The following is a 13,311-nucleotide window of genomic DNA, read 5'->3' as shown; positions in this document are numbered from 1 at the left end:
TCTTTCAGTTTGCATGCCTAGCACCTAGTGTGTGTCTGGAATGAGGCAAGTGCTCAGTAAAGGCTTGGGGACCAGAATACCCAGAACACAGGACCAAACCCTGGGAGCCTGGGCTTTTCTGCTGCCATTCGTCTTAACAGTCATGCTGCAGACTTGTTAGCCAGCAGTGTGTGAGTGCCAGCGACCCTCTGAATGAGGGCCAGTCTCAGGAAAGTTCCTTATGGTGTGTCATAGTTTCACTCTGCCCTTCCAGCACTTGAAATTAGGCCATTTAGAAATGGAAAATCAAGGCTTGTCCAAGGAATGAGTCTTTTCCTTTTTCCCTTCTTCTCGTGGATTAATACCTTAGAATGGAGAGTTTCTGAACATCAGATCCAAATGGCTTTGTTTTGTTTTGTTTACAGAGGAGGAGAGAGCTGACTTTCATCTAATTATGCGTTTTGCAAGAACACTGAGCAACTCTAGAAGCTGGGAAACACAAATCCTCCCCTCCTAGACATCTAACTGGAGGGTGAGGGCTGACCCGTGTCTTGGCTCCTCTGCCCAGCACATCACCAGCAGCCAGCACCACGTACACACGTGGCCTCATGTGACTGGCAGTCTTGGCTCCACCCTTTATTGTCTACACCTTTTCGCCTTCTTGAGTGGCTGTCAAGAGTTGTGCAAAGGAAGCAAGTTACCTGTGTTCACCCAAACACGTAGGAAAGACCGACCACAACACGGCAAGAAGGGGCGAGAAGTAATATCCACCTGAAAGTGGGAGAGTTCCAGAATTCTTTTCCACGGACTAGCTGGGTGAACACAGAGAACTTGCTCAATGTCTTGGAGCCTTGGATTCCTCAAAGGTAAAGTGGGAATGACAGTAAATGCCTCTCAGGACTGTTGGAGGATCAAATGCGCTGATGGGTAGTGTGTGGTGGGTTCTCAGTGAAGCATCCGTCTACTGTGATGGCGGCAAAAAGGGCGTATATGTTAATCTGAGGACATCAGGGGGGACTCTTAGGGGCCAGAGGTGCTCATTTTCCAGACTCCCTGACACTTCCCCTGCACCCACATTTCACTGTAACTGCCTCTAGCACATTTAGACAGGAGTTCCTCTTGTTCTAAACAGTGTGCATTCCCATGATGCTTTTCAGTAGGGGCCCCAGCAAAGGCTCCTGGGTAGGAACCATTAACCTATTCATGCAAGCAGCTGACTTTCTGTTCAGGATAAATGGAGACAGGAAGAAGGCCCAGCTGACAGCAGTTCAAAGCAGCACTACAGCACTTGGTTATCTTCCTACAGAGCCTTTGGGCGGCTGGGAAACAGTCAGTGGGAGCAATGGAAAAAAAGATTCTCCCTGTTCTTCAGAATGGGTTGCGTTCCAAAGGTAGTACTTGACAGAGGCATCTTCCAGGCTTCTCCCAATCCATTTAAGGGATTTAAGAGACATGAAAACTCTTTTCATCCCGCCCCTTTGTTTGGTCTCCTTCTTGCTTCCTCCCCTTGACATTCTTCTCTGTCTTCCTCTCCTAATACAGCTTTTTTAAAGTGTCCTGGTACCAGCGGCTGCACGGAGAATACTGTTTTTCTCTAAACTAAAAAAAAAATTATTATTATTATAATTTTGAGGCAGAAAGTTCAAGGCCAACATAGTAAGTACTATTTTTTTAATACGCTTGTGAAAAAAAAAAAAGAATCAAAGAGCCCATATGTGTGAATAGTATAAAAGTCCTCCGTTCTCACTCATTGCCCTCAATCTCATTCCCTGGAGGTGACAACCACTTAACAGTTGGGATGAATTTTTCCAGACACTTATGATTTTATTCACTTTACGGATATAGAATGATGGCTTACGATGTCAGGTGCCAACCAGCATTGAAAAGCGTGAATCGATATATGAATGTAATGTGTTTATCTGCCATATATACTGACAAAAATGAGATCGTGTTACTCCACAAATAATATAGTCACTTTTGCATGTTAGAATGTAGAAATATATACATCCACACATAAGGATGATTTTTCACAGCTGCATAGCATTTCATTGCAAGGCTATGCCAAAATATCTACAACCTGTTGTAAGTTATTTTAAAATCAAGCCGTGTTTCCTTTGCTTGCAGAAGGTAGAGCAACCCACTTCATATGACCTACCTGAGCAGAACCTGGCAGTGTGGAGGGGGTTGTCCTAGGATCTGTCCCTTGCACAAGGGTAGAGAGATGGCTGGCTGCATGGGCTGACCCTTGGGCCTCTTCAACGGGCAGGCAAGGCCAGCACCGGGAACACAGTGTGCCCCCCCAGGCACCTGGCTGTAGTGCCTGGTCGGCCAGTGGCCGAACTGAGTTCACACCCACATCCTTCTGACTCCAGAGCTCTAGCGGCCACAGCCCCCCTCACGTGTTTCCTTTGACAATAAATTCTGTAGGCTACAGATTAGACAAGAAGGAGGAGAGGAAATAAACTTGAAATCATGAAAAATGCAGCCAAGGCAGGACAGTTCATGCATGCGTGTGTGTGTGTGCGCGCGCGCGTGTGTGCACGTTCACATGGGGACGGGCAGTGAGTCCTGCCCTCACATGAGGACAAGCAGCAAATGCTGGCGTTTAAACTGTCAGAGATAATAAGAAGCTCTTGCCTCACACTCCACCCCGCTATCTGCCCCTAATCTCTTTCTCAGAGCTGCTAATGAATAACCAATCTTAACACTCAAGTTCAATCCCCTCTCCAGGCACCTTGTCTGGCTAGGGCGCTGCAGCAGCCCCGAGATTCAGGGCAGTGCAGACATTCCGCAGCAGTTGCTTAGCTGGGTGGTGGAAACAAAAATGCACCCTAATTGGTCAGTCAGTGGCCTTTTCTAGTGAATGAAGGAGGTTTCTGTTTTAAGAAATAAAGTGACTTCTCAGCTGTTGATTCACTGCCCACAGGGAGATTTTCTCGGCAGAGGCTTCCTAGCCTGGGTAGAAATTTGCATACAACTTCCACTTCCTGCTTCAGAGCCTGCTCGACAGCTTACCTGGGCCTGGAGAGGGAGGAGGGAGGCGGGAGCGACCCAAGGTGGAGTGTGAGAAGGAGAGAGAGAGCACGACAGCCGGTCTGTCCGTGGTGGTGCTAAGGTAAGTGGTTCAGAGCTGTCGCCTGCCTAGCCTTACTTTTTAACCGCTGACCCATTTTCCAAAAACAGTTTTCGCCTGTTTCACCGAAATGTTCTGCCTTTCTTTCCCCCCACCTTCCACTCCCCACCTTTAACTCGTTCGCATGGAGACCGGCTGGGGCCGAGAAAATGACACCTAAGTAAGTTTCTGGCTGCGAGAAAGTGCTGCTGGTTTAGTATTTCAGACAGGCGAGCCGAGATTAACTCTTTGAGGAGTGGACAGCGCGCACACGGGTGTTTTCTCGGAGCTGCCTGGGAACCATTTGTTTGAGTACTTCGTGTCCCCACAAGTTTCGGTTAAGACTCCAGCTTCGCTTCTCCGAGGAGGGAGCCGGGAATGGCAAAAATTAAGTCATTGGCTTCCAGCCCCGGGACACGTCAGTGGCAAAGATGGAAGGAAAACTCCCAGTTTTCTCGATCCTTGTTTCACGCAAGGAAAAGATCAGCCCCATGTTCTTGGGCCAGGAAGTTCAGCTCAGCTCCGCGCTGGCTCCCGGCTGCCTCCCCAGCCCTCTCCCACAGCCCCTCCGTGCCTCCCAAGCAACCCAGACTTTCGCTGGCACTGAAAACAAGGAGAGAAATGCTATTGCTTGATCTTAGAAGCTAATCAAGTTTCATGTGACTTTTGGTTCAAGTTCAAGACAGTCTCTTAGAATAGGGAGAATGTTACAGGGTGGGGAGGGGGGGGAGACCAAATAAATAATAAAGAAGGGTGAGCAACTCGGTTTCAAGTCCTGATTTCACTCATTGCTGGCTCTGTGTCTTAGGCAATCACTTTGGTTTCCCTAGAACTGGATTTCTTCATCAATAAAATGTGTGTGGGGGGGGTGAACTAACATGATTGTGTCTAAATTCCCTTCTAACAAAATAAAGTAATAGGAGTCCCCAGAGGGGTAGCCGTAACGGGTGGTCTTGGAAGACTTACTTTGTTTACTGACTATTCAAACATGAATTTTACCTCCTGCTACTAGATGGTTAGTTCCTTGAGGCAAAGGACTTTGTTTCTCAATCCTTTTCTACCCTTACCCCCTCCCCCCCCCATACTGTCAGGCACCTCATAGGTGCTTAAGCCGCTTTGATTTCTGTTTCGCTCACCTGTTCCCAAGGCACAAGGTAAAAGCCTCAGTCAGGGCCAAAGACCGGGGGAGGTTGGGCAGCCACGTGGCTCCGTGGGAGGCTACTGGGAATTTAGGCGTTTTTATTGGTTACATAAAACAGGGGGTTTCTTGAATTAGTTCACGTCCCACTTGGGCTACTCAGGAAGAGCTGTCCTATGCACTTGCCCACAGATTCTCGGCAGGCCAGAGAACTGGCAGACCAGGCTGGCTCCAGAAGGTTGTGTTGCTGACTTAGCTAGAGCTGGAAGCCGCTCCTGGGCTAGACCAATCACTGGAGGGGGGACGGGGGGGGCTTTAGTGGGAGGTGAAAGGAAGCCGGGAGGTACATCCTGATACCATGTAAGGGTGACGACTATGATTGGACACGTTAGGTGGCAGACACAGGATCTTTAACCTTTTCCAAACCACTACTTTATTGTTATTATTTCTCTGGGGCAATTATTTTTTGTCAACACCGCTCCAACAGGCCCTGGCTGACTGGGCTGGGCTGACTCGGGGTTTTCAGTATTGCCAAACAGTTTCTGTGGAAAGGTCCCGGTATAGTCATTGACACGTTCTTACATGCCCGTCTCTATGCCCCCTGCCGCCCCCAACTACCACCCCATCCCCCACCCCCGCCGGGGATGAGAGGACAGGAAGTTCAAGATGTTTCACCTGTGATGAGTTAGTTACTGATTCTATTTTCAGAAGAGCGAAACACCAGTATCTGAAATGGGGCTGACTGCTGCTCAGCCTCCAGCCCTGCTTTTACCCAGAAAGACCACCCACAGCCATTCTTAATCTGGTGTTACAGCTCCAAGTCATTTCGGGATGGAGGTCATGAAATAGTGCGGTGACTCTGCTCCCTGCGTGGGGTGGGCTGGCTGGGAGTGCGGTCAAGGCAGTGAACCAGCAATCCATATAGAAGGTTCCTAACTCGGGGATAGTCGGGGATAGATACTCACTGTTTAAGCTTGTTTCTCTCAGGGTTAAGCAGTGACTTTCAAATGCTCTAAAAACAGGAGTTACTCCGATTTGCAGGCATTCTTTAACAGGCATCCAGAAAGATAGATTATGTGGGTAGTTTGTCTAAATGAGATTTGCATGGAACCGAAATCTCAGAAATACCCTGAATTCAACCATTTTTCTGCGACAGGCAATTTTAGATTAGCCCATAAAAATAGGTAAGAATTGCAGGCAACTGCTGGGGGGGAAAAGAGTGCAAGGGCACAGATGAGGCACATTAAACTTAAAATTCCTTTCAGATCCAATGAAATGACCCCTGATGTTTGATCACATTTCCTTATAAAAACAGTCCTGCCGGCCTTCGTGAGAAAGCATCTGAGGATTGGCATCACGAAGCCTTCCCCTTGGGCCTCTCCCATTTCTTCTCAGTGCCTTGTCACCACGATATTTTTAGTTCATGAAACTCCAGCTGTCCCTTCTTCCCCCCCCCCCCCCGACATATTTTTCGTCTCCTCACCAGCGGGCCTCTACTAGCCCACCCGTTCTCCGATGTGCGGCCACTGGTGTCGCTCTGTGCGAGTATCCAGGCCTTCCTGGAGGCCGGAAGTCGTACCCTGGCCGAGGAGGTGGGGGGGCCTTTCGTGGACCCGGGGAACCGTAGAGCTGTGCCAGTTTGGCTTGGCTCCCTGACGAGGCAGCCAAGGTGGAGCGATCTGGGGGTGATGGAACCCACCGGTGCCCCCAGCCCGCGTGTCCCCCTTCCACCTGGAAGACAGAGGCTGGCTGGGGTCTTGGCATGTCCCTCCACCACGACATGACGGAAGCTTGGCTCTTTGGGACCTCATTGTTTTCCTGCTCTCGGGGTTCCAGTGTTTTTCCTTCTTCCCCTGCCTGGGTCACCAGGTCTCCCTGCCGTCTCCGATCTGCCTTCCTCCTCTGTGCTGTCGTCCCGGCTGTTCCCCCGCTCACCAGCTTCCCTTCCCTCCCAGCTGCGCTTTCTCCTACTCAGCAGTCCATAAAAATCACAATACACCACAGTTCCCTGCTACACTAGTAAGAGGCAAATTGTTTTAAATATCTTCGAGTTTCCCTCTCTTTCCTGTGTCTCTCCTGTTCCATTCTCCTTTCTGATGCTGTATCCCTTCATCTTCCTCTCCCGATTCTTTCCTGTCTGCCCCTTTGCCTTCACTCTAGGGCTGGGACTGATAATAAGACTCTGTGCTGAGAAAAACCTTATCTGAAACAGAACAAAAACCTGGGCTGGTTTGAGGCCGTTCCCCAAATGTTTATCACCAACTAACAACACAGCCGGGTCAGTCCGTGCCCACTAGTCCGTGGTCTCCTTGTTTAGCAGCTCAGAGGAGCTCCAGAGTGAACTTCAAATCAGGTCAGGGCATGCTGTGCTGCCTTGAGCCTGAGGTGAGCTGTCCTGTGCAGCAGAAGAACAAGGGCCAGTAAATGTTCCCTTGTCTCCAGGGCTCCAGCTCCAATCCTCTGGCAAACCAAATGGAACAACTTCTCTGTCTGGGAAATTCTGCAAGTAAACTTGGAAGTGTTTATTCACTGGAATTTGAACCGGAGCCAATCACTTCCCTCAAAACCAGCTTCCACTGAGCACACTGACATTGTGAAAGTTTGCATGCATTTGGGCAGTAAACAAAAAGCATTAATGAGTTTAAAGATTTTTTTTTTTAATAACGTGACTTTCAGACTTTCAATTTATAAAGAAAAGAAATTCCTCTCCGAGGAATGAAGGAAGACCTTGAGAATCTGTAATTGGAAGTATCTGATCCAAATTGGGTCTGAGGATCTTTCCAGCTATAAATTTATACATTTATTGTGTCCACCTGAAATATTCATGTTGTGTGTCTCTAGGACTCTTCGAGACTATTGTTGACCCAAAGAATTCTTTAAAAAAAAAAATCCAAGCGGTGAGTGAACAGCCAGCCTTGATTATTTAGGAACTGGTAATGTGGTTTATTAATTACTCAGGCTGCGCACTCCTGCCCTTGCTCTGTCTCTCGCTATGCTATTTGTCTTCTTCCAGGGACATAACACCTTCATTAAATCCCATCCGTCCTTGCCTCCGAGGCGTCCCCTGGAAGATCTCCCCTCTCTAGATGCATCACCATTTATCATCACCCTTTGTTTGTGCTCTGTCAACCAGTTTTCAATTTATTTTGAATTCAGTTTATGATTAAAATTTAATGAGATCCAATCAAGTGCTTTTCTCAAATCAAGATGCCTCTGCATCGGTGTCCTCTATTGTATTGGCACGAAGGAAAGCCACCACGGGTGTTCCACCTGGTGGCCTGTATCCACGCCTCCTTAGCTTCAAGGTGAATGGTCTGAAACATATTCATTCCAGAAGCTTCCAGGGGGGTTACTCAGCTCCTCCGATCCCCTCCCCCGCCCTTCAAAGTCTGGGTTCCTAACCAAGAAACAGATTGTTAAGTGCAACGTTTCTGGGGCTGAACTGCTTGGATTTGAATCCTGTCTGTGCTGCCTACTGGCCATGTGATCTTGGGAAAGTTTAGCCTCCCTATGTCTCAGTGTCCCCATCTGTAAAATGAGGTTGACAGTCGTACCTACCACACAGGGAAGCTGTGAGGATGAAATAAGTTAATACATGTAAAGCACTTGGAACAGTATTTGACACGTAGTGAACATTCAACAAATATTAGCAATTTCTACTGATAAAGGGGAAGGTTTCTTTGTGTTTTGTCAGTGTAATCTGTATCAGTCATTGGTAAACTATAGCCCTTAGGCCAAATGTGGCTGTTTTTGCTCCAGCATACTGCTAAGAATGGTTTTTATATTTTTAAAGTGTTGCTTAAAAACAAATTTTAAGGGGCGCCTGGGTGGCTTAGTCGGTTAAGCGTCCGACTTTTGCTTAGGTCATGATCTCGCGGTTCGTGGGTTCGAGCCCCGCGTCTGGCTCTGTGCTGACTGCCAGCTCGGAGCTTGGAGCCTGTTTCAGTCTGTGACTCCCTCCCTCTCTGACCCTCCCCTGCTCACGCTGTCTCTCTCTCTCTCCTAGAAATAAATAAAACATTTTTTAAAAAATTTAAAAAAAATTTTAAAAAAGGCAAGAGTATGACACAGAGGCCATCTGTGATCTATAAAGCGTGAATGATTTATTATCTGGACCTTTACAGAAAAAGTTTGCTCCTGATCTATGTGGTGTACTGGAAAGAACTTGGAGATCTCTAGGCTAGATTCAGCTTGACTTTGGAAAAGCTACTCACTGTACATAAACCCCTGTGAAATAGGAATGGGAAAGTTATAGGACATACCCTGTCTGGCTCCGGCCGAGCTCCTTTTAAGACAAGAGGCCATGTGTATCGAAGCTGCCAGAAATAAACATACTGGTTAAAAAGATGTGGTCTCCATTCATTAGGTTCATATAGTAACATTAGCATTCAGATATAAAACCAGTGAACAAAGTTCTGAAGCCAAATCACTTGTAAAAACAATAAAACAGGTTTTGTTTTTTGAGAGCTTGATATGGGCCGGGCCCTGCCATCAGCATTTTATTTACCTCTTCTTTTATCCTCACAATTTCCCTGTAAAACACATGTTGTTTCCCCCATTTTAGATATTAGAAAAATGTGGCCCAGAGAAGCAAAGTGATTTTTCTCAAGGTCTCACATCTGATCATGCAGCCGGCAGAGAAAGAATTAAAACGTAGGGAGTTCGAATCTAGAGCCTATGAATTTAAACACTACATCCTAGAAATATGTGTTGATTCAGAGTAAGTCCATCTACAGTTAACTGCGAATGTGCACATCACATCTCCTCACGTGCGCCCTGAGAGAGACTTGTTTTGCACGCCAACCGGGGGTGGGGAGGGGGTATAATGGAGATGCAGAAAGGGAGGTGGAGAGGAGGGAAGGAAAAGAAGCTTTCAGTGAACTATGAGATCGGAAATATAGCATTGTGAAGACTTAATAGGCTCTATTTCAAGAAACTAAGAATTTAAGGCAGGATGTGCCGGAGGAGAAAAAAGTTGCCAGGAACAGATACCAGCAAAGAGTTGGAGGCAGCTCAGGGGGATTGACTGAGAGCTGTGTGCAGAAGGGCGGTGTGTGGGAAATTCTGTGAATGGGACACCAGGGAGCACTGTCACATGGGATGTCAGGACTGCTGCCATCTGGATTAGAGCTTATCTGCAAAATCAGGCTACTCGAGGTAGAGTGGATACGCTAAGAGAAAGGTTTCAGGCTGGAAGAGGCAGAAAGGAAGCTAAAGACAGACTTGGACAGAGAAAAACTGCCCGTTTGAAGAAAGGTGGGGTCAGAACCAAGAGTTAGGACCACAGCTCACTGTCCAAAGAGCAATGACTTTCAAGAGAAGGGAAGTTAGCGTCTTTTGGGTCAATTCGATGAATCAGAACCAGACTCCCATGTGCAACTGCTTCAGCCTAGTTGCGTGTGTGCTCTCCGGACTACCCTCCCCGTTCCTGGCTTGCGCCCACCCGTTCCTGCCCCCCGGGGGCCAATGTTCTCACCCTCTGCTGAATGGTCTCTGGTATTTTCAGGGACACTCTCATTCCCCTGGGTGGTTTCAGGAATGCCTCCTTCCTTCATATTGGTTCTTCATCTTCACGAACAGCAGAAGCACTCTGAAGTTTTCCTCTTCTCTCTCTTTTTTTTTTAATGTCTTATTTATTTCTAGGAGAGAGAGAGAGAGACAGCGTGAGCAGGGGAGGATCAGAGAGAGAGGGAGTCACAGACTGAAACAGGCTCCAGGCTCTGAGCTGGCTGTCAGCACAGAGCCCGACGCGGGGCTCGAACCCACGAACCGCGAGATCATGACCTAAGCGAAAGCCGGACGCTTAACCGACTAAGCCACCCAGGCGCCCCTTTCCTCTTCTCTTTTTGTCTTTTAAGTAGATATATAAGGGATAAAATGCTCCAGAGAGCAAGTGTCCCTCCTGTCCCTGTTCCCCAGCCATCCAGTTCCCTTTCCAGAGGCGACCACTGTTCCAAATTTCTGACAAGACGGCCTGTGCGCGTACAATCTCAGATCGTACAAAGGGTAGCGTGCTCTACACGCTCTTCTGCTCTCTCCTTTTTTCTAACTTCACAAATAAATCTTGGACATAGTTCCACATCAGTCCCCAGAGCACTCCTCGGTCTTTTTAAAAAAGACACAGAGTTGGGGCGCCTGGGTGGCTTAGTTGGTTAAGCGTCCGACTTTCGCTTAGGCCATGATCTCGCGGTTCGTGGGTTGGAGCCCCGCGTCGGGCTCTGTGCTGACTGCCAGCTCGGAGCTTGGAGCCTGTTTCAGTCTGTGACTCCCTCTCTCTCTGACCCTCCCCTGCTCACGCTGTCTCTCTCTCTCTCTCCTAGAAATAAATAAAACATTAAAAAAATTAAAAAAAAAAAAAGACACAGAGTAGCCATTGTTTGGCTGGACCACAGTTGTTAGAGATCAGAACCTTTCTGGACGTGTGGCTTACTATTACAAACAAGGCTGCGTTGCCTATCTTCAGGCCTCTTCATTTCACAGGGCACACCCCTATCCCTGCGGAGGAAATCCTTAGAAGTGAAGTTACTAGGTCAAAGGGCATAAACTTTAAAAATTCTGATAGTTCCTACCAGTGGCACAGATCACATTCCCCCCGGTAAAGTACAAGGGAATCTGTGTACCTGTGGGACTTAAACGAAGATGCGCGGGAGCCCTGACCGCACCTCAAAATCTCTAGATGGGGGGCCTGAGCCCCTGCGTTGTGAGCCTCAGAAAGAGATTCTGAGCCAGAAGACTCCCTTGAGTGGAGCTCCCTCACCCTCCAGCCTCTCCCTTCCCCCAGGAATTTTCCCCAAGGCCACGTAGACTTGTCCCACGTCCCCCAGGCTGGCCGAACTGGGCAGCGTGCCCATGAGCCACAGACCGTCCAGGGCACTGCGGGCACTCGGGCTCACAGGGTCGCAGCTGGCAGTCAGAGCCTTCTCCTGTAGAACAATGGTAGGAAACTGGGTTTTTCCATTTCCCTCCAGGTGCCACCCCCTGCTGGGGACCGCAGCACAGGCACGCCAGCGGTATAACCATGTGGGTACCGTATAAGCAGCCCTGGAATACAACAGGGCAAAATGGAAATATTGGCAGTGGCGAGATACTGAATGATTACTTTTAATGTGTAGCACTTTTACAATATTGACGTTCAAGACCAAAAATAAAACTGTCATTCCCAGCACAGCCCACTAATCTGCCCGTGACACTCTGATGTGGCATTTGAGGGTAGTTGTTCTCAGTGACACCATCGTGTATCAGGGTTTGTTCTGCCAGTTCTGGTCGGAATCTAGGGCTGGGAGGGCCCCACGTGGCGGCTGGGGGGCATGCCCGCCCTCTACTGTTTTGGGCAAAGCCCTGATGATGCACGAACAGACCAGCTCCCTATCTGGAACAGAATACCAGATGTCCCCGTTACACCAGGTGGTAGAATCACCTTTATTCTGCGAGTGAAGTTCATGGTCAACTCGGCCCATGGATCAGACCTCTTAGGCAAGGCCCAGACTCACCTTGGGGCCTGACACTTAGTGAGCCCTTAATAAATATTTGAGAAAAAGCAAGGAAGTAAGGGGGAAGGGTCCCCATGTGGAATAAATCTTAAGAACTGTGAGTACTTAGCCCCCCAAATACTCCTTGCTACCCACCATGGTGTCTGATGTTCTCACTCTCCGTGATCTTTCCAGCTACATGGATCTGTACTCTTTCCAAAACAGGCATTGATCATTTATTCAATCTACAACTATTTATGTGCCGGGTCCTTCTCTAAGTAGTGAGAATAGAGCCATGAGCCTGACAGTCAAAAATCACATCCTCATGAAGTTTAAATTCTGGGGGAAGAGAGGAAAAATAAACAAATAAGGAATGTATTAGATGTTTGCATTTATAACAATTTATAGTATGTAAGATGTGATAACTGCTGGAAAGGATGGTGAAGCCGGGAACAGAGACAGGGAGTGAGGAGGGCAAGTAAACATTTTCGAGAGGCTGACGAGGGTGATTTCACTGAGAAAGTAGCAGCTGAGTAAAGACCTGAAGGAGGAAGGAAGCAAGCCCTGCAGAAATGTAGGGAAAGAGTGTTCAGAGAAGCAAGAGCAGCAAGTGCAAAGGCCCTGAGGTAGGGTTTTTTATTTCCTCTATTAGTTTTCTCTCTTGATCTGGACCACAGGAAACATGAGGCTAGGAGTAAGGCTTTTTAAGTCTTTAGAAATACTTTTGATTACCATTCACTATATACCCCTTTGTACTCTTTAATTTTGTATCACTTGTAAGTATTATTCCTATTATTAAAAAAGTGTTTCATTCAGCCCATGTCTCAAAAGGAGGGTACACAGCACAGAGTTGGACTCATAGTAGGGTCAGTAATTATTTGCTGTTTGAATATTTGATGGTGACATGTTTAGAACATCGAGGTTTGTTTTGTCTTTATGGATTACTGTTCCCGTAGCTTTCCTTAGAGGCCATTTATTGTTGCATCATCCTTACTACCGTCCAATGGGTAGTTTTAATTTAATTTCACACCAGTTTTAATTGTAGAATTGTCACCATGAGATAGACCTCAGATTTCCAGTTATGTGAGATAACCACACTTGTCGCCTTTTTTCTTAGCTTCTTCCAAGCCCCTAGAAGGCTCCTCAGCTAGAAAAGCATTTGCAATTTTTAGGGAAATACTTGTAAGGTATTCACATTTTTTTTTTTTTTTTTTTTTTTGAGGGGTTGGGGAGGGACAGAGGTAGAGGGGGAGAGAAACTCAGGGAGGCTCCATGCCCAGCACGGAGCTGATGCAGGGCTCAATCCCACAACCCTGGGATCAGGATCATGACCTGAGCTGAAATCAAGAGTCAGATGCTTAACTGACTGATCCATCTAGCCACCTCCCCCCCACATTAAGGTATTCACATTTAAAAACCCAGGGGGAGGGGCGCCTGGGTGGCTCAGTCAGTTACATGTCTGGCTTGGGCTCAGGTCATGATCTCACAGTTCGTGGGTTCGAGCCCTGCATCAGGCTCTGTGCTGACAGCTCAGAGCCTGGAGCCTGCTTCAGATTCTGTGTCAACCTCTCTCTCTGCCCCTCCCCCGCTCATGCTCTGTCTCTCTGTTTCTC

At 47.7% G+C, this 13,311-nt stretch overlaps 1 protein-coding gene across 3 annotated transcripts in view; it reads left to right on the top strand.

Moving 5' to 3' along the window:
- The first annotated feature begins 711 nt into the window (after positions 1 to 711).
- The window catches only part of TRAF3IP2 (TRAF3 interacting protein 2), a 44,470-nt gene continuing 31,870 nt past the window's right edge, over positions 712 to 13,311 (top strand). The window contains exons 1-3 of one of the 3 annotated variants that reach the window (XM_077780050.1): positions 712 to 845; positions 1,522 to 1,635; positions 2,906 to 3,094. Coding sequence is in view for 1 of the 3 variants with exons in the window: in XM_077780049.1 (XP_077636175.1) it covers positions 818 to 845 (28 nt within the window). In the remaining 2 variants the exon portion in view is untranslated. Of the gene's footprint in view, positions 846 to 1,521; positions 1,636 to 2,718; positions 3,095 to 13,311 lie in introns of those variants that run through there. The other 2 variants (XM_077780049.1, XM_077780051.1) reach the window with 2 other exon arrangements.

The sequence above is a fragment of the Crocuta crocuta genome, unplaced genomic scaffold (assembly GCF_008692635.1).
Source record: "Crocuta crocuta isolate KB4526 unplaced genomic scaffold, BGI_CrCroc_1.0 scaffold147, whole genome shotgun sequence".
Taxonomy (NCBI): Eukaryota; Metazoa; Chordata; class Mammalia; order Carnivora; family Hyaenidae; genus Crocuta; species Crocuta crocuta.
Note: the sequence above shows the minus strand (reverse complement) of the source record. Positions and strands in the feature narration are given on the sequence as shown.